The sequence below is a fragment of the Lampris incognitus genome, chromosome 7 (assembly GCF_029633865.1).
Source record: "Lampris incognitus isolate fLamInc1 chromosome 7, fLamInc1.hap2, whole genome shotgun sequence".
NCBI classification, from domain to species: domain Eukaryota; kingdom Metazoa; phylum Chordata; class Actinopteri; order Lampriformes; family Lampridae; genus Lampris; species Lampris incognitus.
In genome coordinates this window covers 47,402,807-47,424,402 of record NC_079217.1, presented here as the reverse complement: position 1 = coordinate 47,424,402, position 21,596 = coordinate 47,402,807, and the positions used below count along the sequence as shown (strand labels likewise).

The 21,596-nt window shown below is 43.1% G+C and overlaps 1 protein-coding gene across 1 annotated transcript in view; it reads right to left on the bottom strand.

Moving 5' to 3' along the window:
* atm (ATM serine/threonine kinase) overlaps positions 1-21,596 on the bottom strand; it is a 137,230-nt gene that overhangs the window by 97,491 nt on the left and 18,143 nt on the right. The window contains exons 10-22 of the mRNA XM_056283044.1: positions 21,295-21,596; positions 18,898-19,095; positions 17,430-17,531; positions 17,016-17,250; positions 16,793-16,924; positions 15,365-15,496; positions 8,971-9,060; positions 8,552-8,738; positions 8,096-8,289; positions 7,746-7,825; positions 5,528-5,683; positions 599-674; positions 108-241 (exon numbers count right to left, since the gene is read on the bottom strand). The exon at positions 21,295-21,596 is cut by the window's right edge and continues 70 nt beyond it. Coding sequence (XP_056139019.1) covers positions 108-241; positions 599-674; positions 5,528-5,683; positions 7,746-7,825; positions 8,096-8,289; positions 8,552-8,738; positions 8,971-9,060; positions 15,365-15,496; positions 16,793-16,924; positions 17,016-17,250; positions 17,430-17,531; positions 18,898-19,095; positions 21,295-21,596 — 2,018 coding nt within the window. The remainder of the gene's footprint in view (positions 1-107; positions 242-598; positions 675-5,527; positions 5,684-7,745; positions 7,826-8,095; positions 8,290-8,551; positions 8,739-8,970; positions 9,061-15,364; positions 15,497-16,792; positions 16,925-17,015; positions 17,251-17,429; positions 17,532-18,897; positions 19,096-21,294) is intronic.

Sequence of the window (21,596 nt, the reverse complement as noted above, 5' to 3'; positions counted from 1 at the left end):
AAAAAAAAAAAAAACCCTCACATTTCAACTGCAACAAGAAAAGCAGCTTTGATTTCCAAGAGGTTGTCAGTAAAAAGGAGTTGATGGGACCTCCAACTGAAACCTACCTCTCCACAGACAAGGCTGCTATCATTCGGACATGATGATGGCGGTCTGCAAGGTAAGATGGAAGGAAGCGAGACACTGGAACCTCCTCCTCCTCTCTCAGCTTCAGGATTGCCCACTTACAACATGGGTCAACCTGACAATGGGGAGAGATGTCAACAATAATAAAGAAAAAGGCTGAAAAATATCCATAGGTGGTGTTGACCTGTGATCTATCAAAGAATAGGGAAAAAAAAGAACATGGACTTATTTTCCCTTTCATATTCAATATGTGGATGGCTAATTTGTTCAAATAACCAGGCCTGTGACTCATGTAGGTTGTGTGCGAAAATAAATGTCAATTTCACAAGCAAAATAAGCAACGTTATAAGCTCTGAAGTTCACTAGCATCTGTGGCATATACACAAAAAAACTTCCTAAAACATGTAAAGCACACAATCTCAACAAAAACAAATTATTGATTCTGTGCAAGAGAACCTCTTTGTGACCTTACCTCTAGCAAGGCAACCAGACACTGCACTAAAGCAACACGCACAGATGCAGTGCATTTCCCCGTTTGGCCCAGAATACTACAACAGAGCAAAGAGCGGATGAAGTCAATAAATGAATCACAGAAAAAGCGTATTTTTCCCCCTTTTTCTCCCCAGTTGTACTTGGGCAATTACCCCAATCTTCCGAGCCATCCCGGTTATTGCTCAACCTCCTCTGCCGATCCAGGGTGGGCTGCAGACTACCACTTGCCTCCTCTGATACATGTGGAGTTGCCAGCCACTTCTTTCCCCTGACTGTGGAGTTTCGCTAGGGGGATGTAACATGTGGGAGGATCACGCTATTTCCCCCAGTTCCCCCTCATCCCTGAACAGGCGCCCCGACTGACCAGAGGAGGTGCTAGTGCAGCGACCAGGACCCATACCCACATCCAGTTTCCCACCCGCAGACACGGCCAATTGTGTCTATAGGAACGCCCAACCAAGCCGGAGGTAACATGGGGATTCGAACAGGCGAACCCCTTGTTGGTAGGCAACAGAATAGACCGCCACGCCACCCAGATGCGAAAAAGTGCATTTTAACGACCAAATTACTAATTGGTACATTATAGATAAGATTAAAATGGGTAAACTATGCAGGAAAGAAGAGTTTAGTCTGGTATGGACATGATTGTAATAGGTAAACTATACAGAAAAGAAGAAGTTGCTCGTAGTTTTTTTTCAAAGTCTGAAACAGTGAGCATCCCTTCAAAAACTAAATCCAAATGGGGTCCGTGGTGGTGTAGCGGTCTAAGCATCGGCTTTGTGTCGATGCAGTTGCCCACTGGGGACTGGGGTTCGCGCCCTGGTCTCGTCAGATCCGACTATGGCCGGACTCGATGAAGCAGCAATAATTGGCAACGCTGTCTTCGGGAGGGGGGCGGAGTCGGCTTGTGTTCGTCACATGAATGCGTCTCTGTGTGTGTCGGAAAAAGCAGTGGTTCGGACTGGAGTCGCCTTGTCATGAAAGTGGCAAGGCGTCTCCTTCGAGACTGCTGCCCGGAGAGAAGCACTTGGCGAACACATGCAGTACAAGGGTGGGTGTTTGAACTAAAATAGGGATCGATTGGCCACTAAATTGGGAGAAAAAAGGGAAAAATCAGGAATAAATTTATTTTTTTTAAAAATTAAATCCAAATGTATTTTCCAAAACTGCTGTGTGTAGAAGTTTTATTTGATTGCATCATCCTTGAATATCTTGTGATAACACAAATGTTCATCTCGAGAAAATTTTAAAAATTCACAGTGAAGATTGGTTTATTCTCCAATTAGTTTTCACTGTGTCCCTCGAGCGAGACCAAATGATTAGTGCCATTGTTACACCAAAATCTGTGACCTGACAGATTATGCAACCATGCCCTTAAAATGTCAGCCACCCTCCAGATGGCTACAATGGCCACGAACACATACAGAGGATTGGGGTATAGCTGTAGTAAAAGCATTGTAAGATGGTGACAGACGTACTTGTAAAATGGTGGACTACAGAAACCACCTGCGATTCAGCCTCAGGTGCAGACAGAGCGGGATTATACCCAAGTGCCTGAGAATAAAATCTCCTGTCAAGTGGAGTGTGTCTATATTCCCTCAGCCATATGTTCCCTCATCCTAACCCCGATTCTCGATTTATGAGGGAACATAGGGCTGAGGGAATATAGGGGTGCCCCCCCACCGAGGTAACAAGATCCCCCAGAGGCACAGTCAGCTGTTGAACGAACAGGTGAGACAAACTGATTTTACTATCAACGCTTTGAAAGCCAAAGAGGAGCAGACCTGACAGAGACTAACATTGCGTCTGGATGAGACCACTTTCCAATAGGTGATTGAGTTCACGGAGAAGGCTCGTCTAGCACAGCATTGAATGTCGAAAACCAAGCAGCAAAAGAAGTTCAACCTACTTGCTGAACGCCAGACACATCGGCAGAAAATGGACATGTCGGCAAAGTGGATTGGTGGGTGAAGAATCTGTCCGACAGTGGGCTCACCCAGGCAGAGAAAGACATCCTTGCTAAAACGCTAAATTTTGTCGTTACGCCGAGGCAATTCCCACTCATGGAATTGATTACAGCCACGGACTCAGTGATCTGTACCAACCACATCATTGAATTGGAAGCGGAGTAACTGCAGACAAAAGTTTCAGCTTGCCCCAGCAACACGAAGCAGCCACCATCCAACATCAGAAGAGCACAACCCGACTCTGCCCTCCTCCCAAAGACAGCGTTGCCATTATTGCTGCTTTGTCGAGTCCGGCCATAGTTGGATCTGACGAGACCGGGGTACGAATCCCGGTCCCCCGCGAGCAACTGCATCGACACAAAGCTGATGCTTAGACCGCTACACCACCGCAGACCCAACAATGGCATACTTAAAACTGTCTGGAAAATAACTAGAGGCCTGGGGATTATTAAGAATTTTCAGAATAATGGGAGTAACAGTGGAAAATACCTCCTTGAGCAGCTTAATGGGGATGAGGTCTAAGATGCAAGAGGAGGAGTTCATATTGGAGACTGTACTCCCCTAACAATGAAATTGTAACTGGTTGAAACTGGGTAAAAGAGGCAGAATTAACATGGGGAATGAAATGAATGCAAGGGCCATGCTGGATTTGGGGCCTGATATTCTCCACCTTATTTACAAAATGAGTGAGATTGTTTTCGGGCAGCTCAATTTCAGGTTCAAATAAAAAAGTGGAGGGACCATTAATAACAAAATCAATTACCGTACAGATATCTTTAGGATTGTGGTTATTTCTTGATATCAATTTAGAGAAGTAAGCTGATTTCACATCCTTAACTGCCTTCTGGTAAATTAACATTTGTCTTTTAAGGGTGTTATATGCTAATTCAGACTTGTTGACCTACTATTGTCGTTCAGATTTTCTACAGTCTTCTAAGGGCATGAGTATGATCGTTCAGCCAGACAAAGTTATTAGATTTTTGTTTCCTAGTTTTAAACAATGCAATTTGGTCAAGGATGGATGAGCACTGACCGTGAATGAATTTAACAGTGCATCTGGATTGAGATTTACATTTCACAATTTCATTTAGCAGACACTTTTATCCAAAGCGATGTACATCTGAGAGTTAATACAATACAAGCAAGTATCTAGTCAGGAGGCAACAATGCAACTAAGTGTCAAAAAAACTAGGTTCAAGCCCAATAGGACATAGGTGTCAATGGGCAGTGCACAAAGGTGCATAGAAGCAAACTTTTTTCTTTCTTTTTTAAATCATCAGGTGTGGAGGTGTTCAAGAAAGAGCTGGGTCTTTACCTTCTTCTTAAAGATGGAGAAGGACTCAGTGGATCGAATAGAATTTGGTAACTCGTTCCACCACCAAGGAACTACAGAAGTGAAGAGTCTAGCAAGTGACTTGGGGCCCCGTTGTGGTGGAAGTGCTAGGCGCCTTTCATTGGCACAGTGTAGTGAGCGGGACTGAGTGTAGACCTGAATGAGGAAGTTCAGGTAGATGGGAGCCATTTTAGTTGCTGTTTGTAAGCGAGCATTAAGGTTTTGAATTTGATGCGGGTAGCAACTGAGAGCCAGAGGAGGGATATGAACAGCGGAGTGACGTGCTGTTTTGGGTTGGTTGAAGACCAGACGCACCGCTGCGTTCTGGATCATTTGTAGAGGTTTGAAAGCATGTTAAGACAGGTAGGGTCTAATTTTCCTGATGTTGTGCAGGGCAAATCGGCATGACTGAGCAATCGAGGCCATGTGACCCTTAAAGGTTAGTAGGTTATCAATCACGACGCCCAGGGTTTCAGGAAGACTTTGTGGGCATGAGTTGGGTTGATCCAAGCTGGATATTGATCTGTTGTTGTAAGGATGGACTGGCTGGGATAACAAGAAGCTCAGTCTTAGATAGGTTAAGCTGAAGGTGGCGTTCTTTCATCCATGCAGAGATATCAGCAAGGCATAATGATATCCGTGCCAAGACTGTGAGGTCATCTGGCGGGAACGATAGGAAAAGCTGGGTATCGTCAGCACAGCATAAGCAGGATGTGCCAACTAATGTTACTACATAGTGCAATGCTGTCATTGGCATTAAAATTAATAGTGCCATAAAGGAGTACAGCACTATTCACAGGGTTTTGTGCCTGGGGACACAGAGAGAAAATTAACTGGAGTATAAATCAATTTTCCCTACAACTGTTTTCATTTTTCTTTCTTTTTTTGGATTTCCCCCCTTTTTCTCCCCACTTGTACTTGGCCAATTACCCCACTCTTCCGAGTCATCCCGGTCGCTGCTCCACCTCCTCTGCTGATCTGGGGAGGGCTGCAGACTACCACATGCCTCCTCCGATACATGTCGAGTCACCAGCTGCTTCTTTTTTTCCCCTGACAGTGGAGTTTCACCAGGGGGACGTAGCGTGTGGGAGGATCATGCTATTCCCCCCAGTTCTCCCTCCTCCTGAACAGGCGCCCCGACCAACCAGAGGAGGCGCTAGTGCAGCGACCAGGACACATACCCAAAACCGGCTTCCCACTCGCAGACACGGCCAGTTGTGACTGTAGGGACACCCAACCAAGCCGCAGGTAACACGGGGATTCGAACCGGCAATCCCCGTGTTGGTAGGCAACAGAATAGACAGCCATGCCACCTGGATGCCGTTCTCATTTTTCTACATGTGAACATATGTACAGTCACAAGATAGTCAAGGATAATACAATTACAGAACAATTCTACACATAGTAGCTTTAAATCAGATAAACGAGTACATCGGCTACTCAAGATGCTTTCTGTAGCCGCCAAATCAGATATGCAATTTGTGACCCTCCATCATAAATTAATCTTTCCAACAGACATTTACACTAAACGAAGACAGTCAAGCTAATATTGAGCATTATCAGTCTCTCAAACCATCCACCAACCATTCAGGGAGAATGTAACACTAACCAAAATCCAGAAACCGCTTGTAACAGGGCTCCTTGTACATGTCTCATTTCCTCCACCGGGTGGGTGGTTTGCCCTAAGCTCCTGATGGAAGATAATAAACTCAGCAGCACCGTGGCACAGATCTCCTGGTCCTGGCGGTTCAGAGAGCACAGGTCCCTGTCAACACAATTCAACACAGACAACATTATTAGCAAAGAATCATGATGGGCAGAATTAAGCAATAACGCAGTTGCAGCGAAAGTGCCGGAAAATGGTTCGGTGTTTTGAATCATCTGACACTTCTCTCCATGGCAACGTGTGCTGGTCAATATAAATCCTATGACTCCTGACAACCTCTTAACAGCATCTCGAAACACTTTACTTGATTGAGCTAACTCAGCTCTTAATTCTGCTGTATTGTGCAAACAAATTAAAAACTTGTCATGGTTCATGTTCATTGGGTAATCTATCAATTTCTCGAGTCAATAAATTGATAGATTTCAGGGTGACGTCATTCCTTTGGAGAAATGTTGTTTTATACCTAAAATACTAAAAGAGCATAAATGTTTCTTTTAACAGCACGAACGGGCACAAACCGAGCACAAACAAACGAGACCAGTTTTGGACGATAATGGGGTTCAGGGTGACATCACAGCTTGTAAAATATAACGCTTAATATCTCAAAAAAATTACAGCACAAACAACAGTTTTTGCATCAATCAGCAAAAATGCTGCACAAATGGATGACAATATTACAAGACCTCCATGAAGTTGGCACCCCATGTAATCCCATGTAATAGTTTTTACGGTACAAATCACCACAAACGCTGGACAAATTAATGACAATATTTTCATTCATGTTCTGATTACATGGGGGGCCAACTTCACAGACGTGCATCTGGAGGGATGAACTGGAGCTCCGGAGCATTGTGTCAATACATCAGTGCTTCAAAAACTTGACACTGCTGCAACATATGAGTTTTGAACATCCCGTCGTTAGTCATGACTATCCATATGGTACACAATATATCACAAACTAGAAGCTTCAGAAGAAAGCGAGAGAGAGAGTGAGACAGATAGACAGAGCACAGTGACAGTTGATTGAGCTAGAGAGTGAATGAAGAGAGGGAGCGGCGGTAGCATGAACAAATGGGTTGCAAAGGTTTTTAATCTCCGCACCCCCGAGAGGTTCTTGATCATAGTCATAACTGTGCACAAAAAATATTAGGCCGATAGGTCCAGTAGTATGCGAGATAAGCTGCAGACCAACAGTTTGGGTCTGAGTTTCTTGGCTGAGGTAGCTTGGAAGGTGGGAAAGAGGAACATAGGCAAAAACTTATACCCACACAAGTACTGAGATTTCACAAAGCTTGTCGTTTATTATGACCATCAACCTAACTAAGCCTCGTTGTACGGCTACTATTTTATCATACATGAACAAAACAGAGGCCACACGTAACCTAAATGTTACTCGATTTGAGAGGCAAAAGAAAAACAGGAGCTAAATAACAAGCACCCGTTCACAGCATGTGTGCCACTCAACTAACTCAAAGAACACAAGGCACCGTCAGATGACGCCGCCTCTCCCGCATCCAGGCAAGTACATCTTCAAGGTACACCTCCCAATTTCAACTGTTACAGGATACACACACACTATCTTTATTTTCATAATATAATACCGCCCGGGAAACCGTTTACGCTTGCACGTGTGACTCACATCTATGGTTGACTCAGATCGGGCAGCAACAAGAATATGCAACATTTCCTGTTTTGACTGTAACCCACAGGAAGATGTTCCTTTATAACATTCATATTTTTTGGATAGTCAATTTTCTTTTAATAACTTTTCATCCTGTCACTGCCCAATCCGAGTCAACCATTGATGCCAGTAGTGCATGCATGTGCATGCGCGACTGGCAGAGAGCAGCGTTGGTCAAGTGAGCTAGAGAGTGAATGAAGAGAGGGAGCAGCAGTAGCGACCACAAACTTTCTTCAAAGGTTTTGAATCACTGCAACCACGAGAGGTTCTTGATCATACAGTCATTACTGTGCACAAAATATTTCAGGCTGATAGGTCCAGTTGTTTGCGAGATTAGCCACAGACAGATAAACACCAAAAAAAACATAATGGAAAGCACCGAAAAGCTTTTAGATATACAGTATATACAATTGCAAGGTTCCTTGAATGTTTGTAAATATCTACTATTAGTACAGCAAAAATATAGAATGGTTTCCTTACGCTAGAGGTCTGAGCAATGTATCAAACTCCTCTGGACATAGCGAGCCCTCAGCAGGAAGCTTCTTCAACAGGACAAGGTACTAAATGAAGAGCAAATTGTTTAAAAATAGGCAACACTTTTCTGATGGCGGTGACCAACCAAGTATCCAAAATGACAGCTATTGAGCCACATTTTCAAAACTATCGTTACCATCGAAGTTAGCCTTATTACTACTACCATAATCATCATCATCATCAAATAACCAGTCCATGACTACAATAATTTGATTAAATCCTTACCATCAGTATTCTTACCATTATAATGACCTGCTCTATGCATAATGACCTGCTCTATGCCAGCTGCCACCCACCATTTGAACATGCAGGGCTTTGCTGAAGTCTATCTGGTCCAGCAGCAACAACAGCCTACGTCGCACTTCCTGCGGTTTAAACAGTAAGCTATGGTACGGCTGGACCGAGGCACATGAACACAGGAATTCCAAGCTAGCAAGGACAGCCAGGTCCTGGTTAGCCAGATGCTCCTCTGCCAACAGGCTAGTCGCACCTGAGGAGGGATAAATGATAAAACTTGATCATCAATCAAAATAGAATAAATGAATGTGATCAACAAATTTACTTGACTTTGAAAAGGCTTTTATTGAATTTTGTTTCACCACAGCCAAGGTCAAGATTCAACCGTTTAGACCACCTGGTTGGCTTAGATTTGCATTGATAAATTAATTCAACCACTCACAACTTTTAAATCCCCCAGCATGATGGCAACTACTTTCAAATAAAACCTATTCCAAAGAGAGGCGTTTCTTTACCTGGGCCACTGGAACCATCAGTGTTATATCCATTTTGTCTGTGGGACGTGTTGGTGCTACTGTGGGGCACTTCACCGTCATCAAAAAACTCAAGATTTTCCCCTTGTGGAGCTCTGGGCACAACACACTCATCATCCATGTCTTCATCTTCAACCACTGCACTGATTCGTCTAGATGCATTGTTCAACTGGAGGCAAAAACAAAAAGGTAAAACAAACAACTGAAGCAATATTAGGTGGGATGATATTATTATTACTAATTATTATTATTATCATTATTATAGACATAATATATAGATAATAATATGGTGTATCTATAACTAGAGATCTCACTCATAGCACTGTAACAAATTCCATGATTATCAGAGGATTTTTTTTTTTTAGACATGAATACTGGTTAATGCTAGACATATTTCTTACCAGAAGTTTGCAGATTTCAGCCAGTTCACTGAGAAGTCTGGCAGGCAGAATACTTATATATAGCCTGGAGGCGACGAGACCAACTTTATCCTGTTGAGGGGCATATGAGAGGTTTATATTTGAATCTACTTCTACTCCGAAAACATACTATAATATATTCAATTAACTCCTAGCATGTCGTTTTTTTACAGCTAATAACTGTATGTAATATAGGTTAACAATTCACCATACCATTAATCAGTTATGTAGATTAGGTAACAGGCTGACATAAGAGTGATCACAGATTTGTGTTCTGAAGCAAAAATCGCATCTACTTGAGATGAAGAAGTGGACGTGTATCACTGGAGGCCTGAGCAAGTGATTAAGAGTGACTTTTGTTGGTAAATATATACGGCCCTCCTGAAAGTGATAAAAGATTTTTTAAATCTTTGTTTGATGAGATAGCAAACGAGTCAGAGGGGGTCTTAATTTGTGGGGGAGATTTGAATGTCGTTTTGAATCACAAAATGGATACGACCAGTATCAAAAGGACTAAAACACAGGTCACTCGATTTGTAAATATATCACTGGAAGAGATGGGGATGGATGATGTGTGGAGACAATTACACCCTCAGGAAAAAGACTATACACATTACTCAGCTGTACATAAAGTTCATTCAAGGATAGACTATTTCCTTATGAGCAAAGACGATATTTACAGAGTAAAGGAGTGTGGGATTGGAGGGGCGGATATCTCAGATCACAATCCAGTATATTTAGAAATTAATTTGAATTGTAGAAAGCGAAATACGGTTTGGAGGTTTAATGTGGGTCTACTGAATAGTGAGCAGAGTAAGATTATGTTACAGACGGATATTCGGACATATCTAGAAGAAAACAGCAATTGGGAAGTAGACCCAACAATATTTTGGGATGCCATGAAGGCGGTCATCAGGGGAAAGTTAATAGCGCATTCAGCATTGATCAAAAAGGCAAGATCAATTATATCCAGAAAGAATACGGACAGGTTAAGAGAAATGGAGAGGGAATACCAGACTGCGGGAAATCCCGTGGTGTTGGAGCAAATCAAATCGGCTAAGTCAGACATTACTAAAGAACGGTTAGATGAAGTTGAGAAAAAAAGCTTGTTTCTCAAACAAAGATATTATGAAACAGGCCCGCGAGCAACTAAACTGTTGGCAAAACGTATTCGCAAACAGCAAGCAGTTGGCCATATACATAAGATCAGAGACCCCCATTCAAATGAGTTAACGAATATACCAGAAAGCATAGAGGACATATTTTTGGGATATTATAAAGAGCTATATTCACAACCCACACCTGCACCCGAAGCGGAAATTAATACCTTTTTGAATTCATTAGATTTACCCTCAATTGGACGGCTCCAAAATGACAAATTAACAGCTGACATCAAGATGGAAGAGGTGATAGATGCAATAAATTCTTTGAAAAACAATAGAAGCCCGGGCAGCGATGGATACCCTGCAGAATGGTACAAAGTGTTTAGGGAAGAGCTGGCACCGATACTTCTGAGATCCTTCAATTGGACACTTCACAATAATAAGATACCACCATCATGGTCAGAGGCAATAATCACAGTCATTCCAAAACCGGGAAAGGATAAAGAATATTGTGGGAACTACAGACCTATTTCATTATTAAATGTACACTACCGTTCAAAAGTTTGGGATCACCCAAACAATTTTGTGTTTTCCATGAAAAGTCACACTTATTCACCACCATATGTTGTGAAATGAATAGAAAATAGAGTCAAGACATTGACAAGGTTAGAAATAATGATTTGTATTTGAAATAAGATTTTTTTTACATCAAACTTTGCTTTCGTCAAAGAATCCTCCATTTGCAGCAATTACAGCATTGCAGACCTTTGGCATTCTAGCTGTTAATTTGTTGAGGTAATCTGGAGAAATTGCACCCCACGCTTCCAGAAGCAGCTCCCACAAGTTGGATTGGTTGGATGGGCACTTCTTTGAGCAGATTGAGTTTCTGGAGCATCACATTTGTGGGGTCAATTAAACGCTCAAAATGGCCAGAAAAAGAGAACTTTCATCTGAAACTCGACAGTCTATTCTTGTTCTTAGAAATGAAGGCTATTCCATGCGAGAAATTGCTAAGAAATTGAAGATTTCCTACACCGGTGTGTACTACTCCCTTCAGAGGACAGCACAAACAGGCTCTAACAGGTACTATTTAATGAAGATGCCAGTTGGGGACCTGTGAGGCGTCTGTTTCTCAAACTAGAGACTCTAATGTACTTATCTTCTTGCTCAGTTATGCAACGCGGCCTCCCACTTCTTTTTCTACTCTGGTTAGAGCCTGTTTGTGCTGTCCTCTGAAGGGAGTAGTACACACCGGTGTAGGAAATCTTCCATTTCTTAGCAATTTCTCGCATGGAATAGCCTTCATTTCTAAGAACAAGAATAGACTGTCGAGTTTCAGATGAAAGTTCTCTTTTTCTGGCCATTTTGAGCGTTTAATTGACCCCACAAATGTGATGCTCCAGAAACTCAATCTGCTCAAAGAAGTGCCCATCCAACCAATCCAACTTGTGGGAGCTGCTTCTGGAAGCGTGGGGTGCAATTTCTCCAGATTACCTCAACAAATTAACAGCTAGAATGCCAAAGGTCTGCAATGCTGTAATTGCTGCAAATGGAGGATTCTTTGACGAAAGCAAAGTTTGATGTAAAAAAAATCTTATTTCAAATACAAATCATTATTTCTAACCTTGTCAATGTCTTGACTCTATTTTCTATTCATTTCACAACATATGGTGGTGAATAAGTGTGACTTTTCATGGAAAACACAAAATTGTTTGGGTGATCCCAAACTTTTGAACGGTAGTGTAGATTATAAAATATATACGACAATTATCTCCAAAAGGTTAAACTCATTCATAGGTGATTTGATAGATGAAGATCAAACAGGATTCATGAGAGAAAGACAAACGCATGATAATATCAGAAGGACATTGCATATTGTTGATCAAGCGAGTAAGAGAAAACAAGCTACACTATTAGTAAGTTTAGATGCAGAAAAAGCATTCGATCGGGTGTCTTGGAATTTTTTGTATGCAGTATTGGAACGACTAGGGTTCAGCAATAAGTCAATACAGTGCATTAAAACATTATATCAACAACCTAATGCTCGGATTAAAATAAACGGGAGTTTAACGAACAAGTTCAGTTTGCAGAGGTCGACAAGACAAGGATGCTGTTTGTCTCCGACACTGTTCGCGTTATTCATTGAGCCTTTAGCGGAGGCCATTCGCCAAAATTAAGGAATTAATGGAGTGACAGTGAATGGCACTGTCCACAAGGTGGGGCTATTTGCTGATGATGTCATAGCCTATCTTGAGCAACCACATACATCACTCCCTCAACTAATGAAGCTACTAGAACTATATGGTCATTTATCTGGATATAAAATTAACATCTCAAAAACACAGGTGCTAGTTCTCAATTATACTCCAACCACAGAATTCAAGGGAAACTTTGACTTTAATTGGAATCTAAACAAAATCAAATATTTGGGAATTTACATTACCAAGGAATTGTCTAAATTACATAAAGCAAATTACGGCAAGATCAACGATGTGATGCAAAAGGATATTGATAGATGGTCCACTCTGCCACTTGACTTCAGCTCAAGAATTGAGACAGTTAGAATGAATATTCTACCAAGGCTTCTTTACCTATTCCAATCGTTGCCTGTAGAGGTGACTCAAGCTCAATTTGATAGGTGGGATAGGACAATATCTAGATTTATTTGGGGAGGGAAGAAGCCCAGAGTAAGGTATGAAACTCTCCAACTCTCAAAGGAAAAGGGAGGTATGGGTTTACCAAATCTAAAAGAATATTTCAAAGCTGCCCAGCTGAGATATGCTGTTGCCTGGTGTAGGCAAGATTACATGGCCAAGTGGAAAGTCATGGAAAGGGAATTTGGTGGGTACCCTATCCAGAATATTTTAGGGGATAAAGAAGTATACAAGAAAACAAAAACCCACATGGATTCAGTCACATTATTTACACTGGAGTTATGGTTTAAATTGATTAAAATCAACAAATTACAAGATGAGATACAGTTATTGAGATGGGTAGCATATGATAGAGACTTTACTCCAGCGAGGCATGATACAGTTTTTAAACTGTGGGTTAACTGGGGAATCACAGCATGGTGCACTCTAGAGGAAAAAGGGGAGATGGAGAGTTTTCAGGGTATGAAAGACAAGTTTGATTTGGAGAATCATGACTTCTTTAGATATTTACAATTAAGGGATTATTACAACAAACGTATCAGGGGAGGACCCTCCATGGAGGTGAACAGTGTGATTCAAATTATAATTAACGCATAGAAAGGGAGAAAATCTAGGACTATATCTGTACTATATCAAGCTCTCACAACTAATAAACACTCAACTACATATATAAAAGAAAAATGGGAATTAGAATTTGGCACAGAAATTACAGAGGAGGACTGGCAGAATATGTGGAAAGTTCATCAATCCTCCACTAGTTCGTGGATATGGAGGGAATTCTCCTGGAAAAATCTGATACGTTTTTTTATTACACCAAAAATCAAAAATAGATACTCCAGCACCAAACTGTCATGCTGGAGGAAATGTGGAACAGAGGATGTAGACCACTCGCATATATTTTGGAAATGTAATAAGCTAGCGATGTTTTGGGAGATGGTTCATGATGTAATACAAAAGGTACTTGGATATGACTTCCCTAAGTGCTATATGACCCTCTATTTCTGTAATTTTAAAAACGACGATATAGGGCCAAGTGATAGATGTTTGGTTAAGATACTGCTGATTGCGGCTAAGAAGGCAATCACAAGAAAATGGTGCCAGGTGAACGTCCCCACACAAGGACAATGGATGGAAATAGTGGAGGACATTCATACAATGGAAAAACTGACTCATCGATTGAGACTTACAGTACCTCGGATGGAAGACCAGTGGAAGAAATGGACATGGTTTAAGGAGCAAACACGCGACAACATAATTCATGACAACACTTAAGACTGGAAAGTTAGACCCACAGGAAGCTCTTGTAGTTCATTTTTTTGTGTGTTTTTTTGTTTGTTTGTTTTGAGTTGCCCTGTTGGGCTTGTGTGCAAGTAAATGTAGATAATTCAATGTTTACTTCTGAATACGGATGCCATGTTTGTATTGACCTAAAAACTTAAATAAAAACTAAAGTGATAAAAAAAGAGTGATTTTTGCTTGGACTGTTCTTATATTGAGTGGCTGCATATAAAATAGTTATCAAAATTCATTTTTGTTATCTCCGCCAGGTGGTCGCCTGGAGGGGATTATGCGTTTGCTCGTGTGTGTGTGTCTGTGTGTGTGTCTGCAGCTAATCCTGCACACCACTAGACCTGTCAGCCTAACATTTTTTTGTGCACAGTTATGACTGTATGATCAAGAACCTCTCATGTTTGCAGTGATTAAAAACCTTTGAAACCGGGGTGTCCAGGTAGTGTGGCGGTCTAGTCCGTTGCCTACCAACACGGGGATCATTGGTTCGAATCCCCGTGTTACCTCCGGCTTGGTTGGGTGTCCCACAGACAAAATTGGCCGTGTCTGCGGGTGGGAAGCCGTATGTGGGTATGTGTCCTGATCGCAGCACTAGCGCCTCCTCTGGTCGATCGGGGCGCCTGTTTGGGAGGGATGGGGAACTAGGGGGAACAGTGTGATCCTCCCACGCACTACGCCCCCTGGCGAAACTCCTCACTGTCAGGTTTAAAGAAGCGACTGGCGACTCCATGTGTATCGGAGGAGGCATGTGGCAGTCTGCAGCCCTCCCTGGATCAGCAGAGGGGATGAAACAGCTTGGAAGAGTAGGGATACAACTGGGGGGGAAATCTCCCCCCCAAAAAAACCCTTTGAAACCCATTTGTTCACGCTACCGCCGCTCCCTCTCTTACTCAATAAACCATCACTGTGCTTTCTCTATCTGTCTCGCTCTCTCTCTCGTCTGAAGCTAGAGTTGACCTGACTGGTTTTCCAGAATATAAGCGAAGACAGCTACTAGACTGACCACATCGCAAACCTTTTCTTTTTGGAAAATGCAGGTTCATATTAGACTTGGACGCATTCGTGCAAGGGTCCGTCTAGAAGTGCTGCACATCCACAGACTGACAGGCAAAAACATTTTTATTGGGTAGATTTTTTTAGCTTGAGCGCTGCATATTAAAAACCTTTTTTTTCCCATAATTCCCATTCAGTCAACTTGGGCACTGCGCAAAAGTCTTACAATGGCAGGAAAAACACTGTTTTTTGGTCTGTGTGTGCGTGCCTGGCAGAGATCTACACTCTACTGAGTGCACTCTTCTAGTTGTGGATTAAATGGAGGACATGGACTACCTTGACCTTGTCCTCTCTGCTGGCCGACAGTGTGCAGAGCTTCATGACAGAGCTCAGCATGGCCATGGTCCCGTCCTCTATCAGCTTCACTTTTACACTGGAGACAAACTCACCGAAGTCCTGGGCAAGCGACTGTTACATACAAAGAAAAACTCAACAAAATTAGACAACATTAGTCAGTTTATATAAAATTTAAACAGTAACTTAATACTGCTGGGGAACAATATCCGAGGGAAGCAAATTTTAGAAACACTAATACTTGAAATTCAACACTTCTATTTCTCTAATTTAACTCAAATTTTACTGGACCCATTGATGACAAAGCTATTACAGCGGCGGTCAACAGCACTAGTTGTGCAAGGAGGTGGGTATAAACTGTAAAAGTTTATTTATACAGCACCTTTCAAAACTTTACATGGTTGAACCAAGATTAAGACATTTCAGGACTGAGGCACATAAAATCAGGCAATTAAATAATACAAAAAATAAATAGAATATAATCCCAAATAATAAAGATAAAAAGAAAACGTAGACAACAACTGTAATAATAAAACAGGCAAGACATAAAAAGGTGTGTGGGAATTATTAAAAAGATTTCTTGAAAAGATACTTTTTGAGGGAGCGTCCGGGTGGCATGACGGTCTATTCCGTTGCCTACCAACACGGGGATCGCCGGTTGAAATCCCCATGTTGCCTCCGGCTTGGTCGAGCGTCCCTACAGACACAATTGACCATGTCTGCAGGTGGGAAGCTGGATGTGGGTATGTGTCCTGATCGCTGCACTTGGCGCCTCCTCTGGTTGGTTGGGGCGCCTTTTCAGGGGGGAGGGGGAAATGGGGGGGAATAGCGTGATCCTCCCATGTGCTACGTCCCCCTGGCGAAACTCCTCACTGTCAGGTGAAAAGAAGCAGCTGGCGACTCTACATGTATTGGAGGAGACATGTGGTAGTCTGCAGCCCTCCCCGGATCGGCAGAGGGGGTGGAGCAGCGACTGGGATGGCTCGGAAGAGTGGGGTAGTTGGCCGGATACAATTGGAGAGAAAAAGGGAGGGGAAAAAAAAAATTTAAAAAATGATACTTTTTGAGAAGTTAATTGAAAGATGTCACTGATCCTCCAAGCCTCAGATTCTTGGGGAGGGAGTTCCAGAGCTCAAGGGCCTTGACCGCAAAAGCCCGGTCACCCTTAGTCTTGAGCCGGGACTTGGGAAAAGCCAACAGAGCCCTAGCTGAGGATCTGAAGCTGCACTCTGGCTCATAGGGGTATAGTATCCATCCATACTCACACCTAAAGATGCCAACATCAGTGCTTATATTGTCAACTCACAAAACTCCCCAAAACAAACTCCTGTGAGCACCTGAACTCAGGCACCCATACTGTGTCCAGATATGAGAAACAAAGAAGACAGCGGCATTTGAGGTTAACGATACCTTGGCCTTAGTGAAGAGCTGTGAGTGGCAGGCCTCCTCTTCAGTCAGAATGCCGATGGACACGAATGCCGCTAGAACACCACCCAGCAAACTGAAGCAGCGCACCAGACAATCTGGAGGGACGTTCTGGGACTAGGGGACGTGGAGCAGCATAAATCTCAGTAAGACTCACAGCAGGTCATTGTAAAGTTACACATACACATCAAATCCAGCCACTACTCACTTCAACAGAATAGCAGTTGAGTAGTTTGTCTGCCATGCAGACAAGTGATTGCTCCAGCTTCTCCCTCAGCCAGGGGACAGCGGGCAGTTGGTCACCAACTGGCACCAACCTCACTGCCTTCTCTTTGACTCTGAGCTCGGTGGCCAATCCGTCAAAGCTGAACAGCAGGTACAACCTCTCAAGCTCTGCTTGTGAAGCTTTCGGTTTGGGCAACACTTGCTCTTGAGGAACGATGCTATACACACAGGATAAAGAGCTTAATTAAAAATACAAAGCAGTAAAATAGAAATTTAAAAAAGAAAAACACAAGGTTGCAGTATAACACTATGAAGTTTTATACTGCAGTTTTATACTCCGTTTTGTACACTGAGAACTTTTTTTTTTTTTTTTTTACATTATTTTCAGTTTCCTCACCTCTCGAGTCCTTGGAATCCCAAGAGGAACATCAAGCCAGCTCTGGTGTCCTTCAATGTTAGTGAAACCAAGATGTTTGCTATCAAGTTGTGAGGGAAGTCCCTGAACATAAAATCATGATAAAACATTAGCGAGCCTTCCACAAATTCTTCAAGTCATCCATCTTTCAACATGTACAAGCTTATCTCACCCCCCCCCCCATTGCATCCGGCCAATTACCCCACTCTTCCGAATCGTCAAGGTCTGGGTAGATTAGATGGTAAGCAAACAATCAGTTCTCATAGTCAACATGTTGGATGCAGGAGAAACGGGCAGGAGTAAAGACCTGTGCGACTCTGATAAGGGCCAAATTGTTATGGCCAGATGACTTGGTCAGAGCATCTCTGAAACAGCAAGGCTTGTGGGGTGCTCCCGGTCAGACCTGAGTGGCGAGTACCTACTGACAGTGATCCGAGAAGGGACAAACCACAAACCAGCGACAGGGTGTTGGGCACCCAAGGCTCATCGATGCACAAGTGCAATGAAGGCTATCCTGTCTCTTTCAGCAGCATAACACACCCTGCTACACAGCACACATTGTTCAGGAATGGTTTGAGGAACATGATAAAGTGTTCAAGGTGTTGCTCTGGCCTCCAAATTTTCCAGATCACAATCTGATTGAGCATCTGGAGGGTTGTGTAAGACCGACAAGTCCAATGCATGGAGGCTCAACCTCAAAACTTAAAGGACTTGAATGATCTGCTGCTAATGTTTTGGTGCCAGAAACCCCAGGACACCTTCAGGGGTCTTTTAGAGTCCAAGCCTCGGCGGGTTGGCGTTGTTTTGGCGACACATGGAAGACCAACAGCATATAAGACAGGTTGTCAGTGTTTTGGCTCATCAGTGTAGATGCACATTGTTATGCGATAACTGAGTGGGGGGACCCAAAATTCGATCACAAGTGACCATTCGAGACATATCTGAGAGGTATTGTAATGCCAGTTGTGAATAGCAATCTTTCTAGCCGAGAGCGAGACACAATCTGGATATATCTGGCAACAAAATACCAGGTCTGAACATGCCCTTAATATCAGACTAGAATAGACTATAAACCCAGTTCAACTCTGACTTAACAAAAGGTTTTCTAAAATATCCCAAAGACATGCTAAAAAGTACAATTTACAGATTGAACAGGAAAACAAGTACTACTACTACTACTACTACTACTACTACTTTCGGCTGCCGAAAGTAGTAGTAGTAATAATATGAAATAATAATAAAAATAAATGAGTAGTAAAATAATTAAAATAACAATAAATAAATAATAAATGAATAATAAAAATAATATATAAGTAGTATATAATAATAAAGTAGTAGTAGTAGTAGTAGTAGTAAGATGAACAGGAAAACAAGTATTCTTGTTATTTCTTTAACTGTTGTAAAGGGGGGGGGGGACTCCATGACTGTGCAAAAGAAGCACAGCCCCAACCTGCAAACGATGGGGTGTGGTCTACAGCCATCTTCCATCTCCTCGTTCTGATCACTCATCAGAAGCCAGGCAATGAGGGTCTTCTTTAAGTTTGGGGACCCGTCCGTGCCACCCATACTCTCCCAACTTGTGCCCAGGACAAGATTCTTAGGGACCGCATACTTCAGTAGAGCTTGGGCTACACAAAGAGCGGACGCTCTGTTGCAGAAAGAAATTACCAAAGACAAGAAAAGGTTAATGTATGTGCTGTATGCACACACACACACACACACAAATAAGCATAATAAATGGTGATGGCAGTTAACATCCATCCATTCAATATCAATTATTACATAATAACCATTCAGGGTCACAGGTGGCTAAAGTCTGTCCCAGAAGGCAATGGGCAGAAGGCAGGGAGACACCCTGGAGATGCACCAACTCCACAGGGCCCACACACACAGTCACTCATTCAACATTCACATCAGTGGACAATTTGGAGATTCCACTTATCTACCATGCAAGTCTTTGGGTTGTGGGAGAAATCTGGAAAAAAAAAAAACTCAAGCAACAATGGGAAGAACATGCTAATTCCACACATATGGCGAGGAATCAAACCCAGTGCCCGAGTTAGAATTTTTGTGTAAAATCCACTCATCACAGATTTACTTTCAAAATCTACTAATAATACTGTGACTCACTAAAAAGAAATATCTTGGTTAAGAGTTATCATCAAGGCTCAGCGTTTTCAGTTTTTACCGATTTTCACCAAAAAATACCCACATTTTTTAAAAGCAGCAGATCGGTTTAAACTGATTTTCGCCCGGATTTTGTTTCCACGGATCCAAAAGTTGTTCCTGTTCGTGTGAGGTTATGTAACAGTTTCCTCTTGTGGCGAAATTTGGGATGCTGGATGGCTTTGAAAAATAAAAACCGAAAACGCTGAGCCTTGAGTATCATGCATCGGGGCATCCGAGTAGCGTAGCGGTCTATTCCGTTGCCTACCAACACGGGGATTGGCGGTTCGAATCCCCGTGTTACCTCCGGCTTGGTCAGGCGTCCCGACAGACACAATTGAATGTGTCTGCAGGTGGGAAGCCGGATGTGGGTATGTGTCCTGGTCGCTGCACTAGCGCCTCCTCTGGTCAGTCAGGGCGCCTGTTCGGGGGGGGGGGGGGGGGTAGCGTGATCCTCCCACGTGTTACATCCCCCTGGCGAAACTCCTCACTGTCAGGTGAAAAGAAGCGGCTTGTGGTTTATCGTGAAACCGGTAACCGTTTCATTTCTAGACTGGGCTGCTGATTTCTCAGTGGAACTGTCCGTAGCGATCCTTTCATGTCGCGGGAAGTCAATTGATTCATTATTAATATGAAAAATATTCCTCAGTGCAGCTTTAAGTGAATACATATAAATTCCCGCGATGCCTCAGATGTATGGAGTACATGTACTTTTGTTGAAGATCCAAAATTTGGCACAACAGTCTCATCGACATGACTGGCATGGAAAAAAGATCAAAGGTCACACTGCATTTGATCTTTTTTGGGGGGATTCCCCCCCCTTTTTTTCTCCCCAATTGTATCTGGCCAAGACTACCACATGCCTCCTCCGATATATGTGGAGTCGCCAGCCGCTTCTTTTCACCTGAGAGTGAAGGGTTTCAACAGGGGAATGTAGCACGTGGGAGGATCACGCTATTCCCCAGAGTTCCCCTTCCCCCCCGAACAGGCGCCCCACCCGACCAGAGGAGGCGCTAGTGCAGCGACCAGGACAAACACCCACATCCGGCTTCCCACCCGCAGACACGGCCAATTGTGTCTGTAGAGATGCCCGACCAAGCCGGAGGTAACACAGGGATTCAATACGGCGATCCCCGTGTTGGTAGGCAACGGAATAGACCGCCATGCTACCTAGACGCCTGTCACTGCATTTTAGAATGACCAAAACAAACACTCAGCCTGCTGGCCTACTTTGCCCCTTTGGATGAATTAAGATAACCTTTATTCATCCCCGAAGGGAAATTCAGGATCGTACAGGACATGACCGTAGTGGGACAGTAGAGTGGGCGTGTGACTTGACAGTGGACGGTGGTTTGTCTACAAACTCAGGGCTCAATAGAATTTGTTACTTCACCATTATTTTTCTGTGCCGTTGTAACAGATGTTGTGTTTGTGTCTTCGGGGTGGGGGGTGGGGTGGGGTATAGAAGTTTCAAACCTCAGAAAGAGAGAACTATTTCTCCAGTCATCATGAAACGACTAGCGCTGTAAAGAATGTACTTGTTACTAGGTCAAAATTACTTATCTGCAATGTGGGAACGAGTGAGATTTTGTAATGAAAATAACCTACTAACTGGAAATCCTGCAAACTCAAAGTTATAAGAAATATTTTTTCAAATAAACTGAAAAAAAAAGAAACTTACGGGGACAAATTGCAGGCCGTGCCAGAAAAAAGTTTCCAGAACTCTCTATCCATTGGAATTAGTCCCCCCTGGAGGATGGAGGCCAGTAGGCTGAGACTGAGGGCCTCCGTGTGAGGAGAGCTGACACTTTGCAGAGTCAAGGCCCACACCCTGCCCCACAGCCTGTAGCGCTCAGCCCTTTCAGACGGGGCCCTTTCTGGATGGCGCGACTGACATAGGGCCACCTCCCTCAAGCAGTGCAGCACATAGGGCCCCCTCTCCCCCCTCTGCTGCTCTCCCAGGAGCTGACATAATACAAAGAG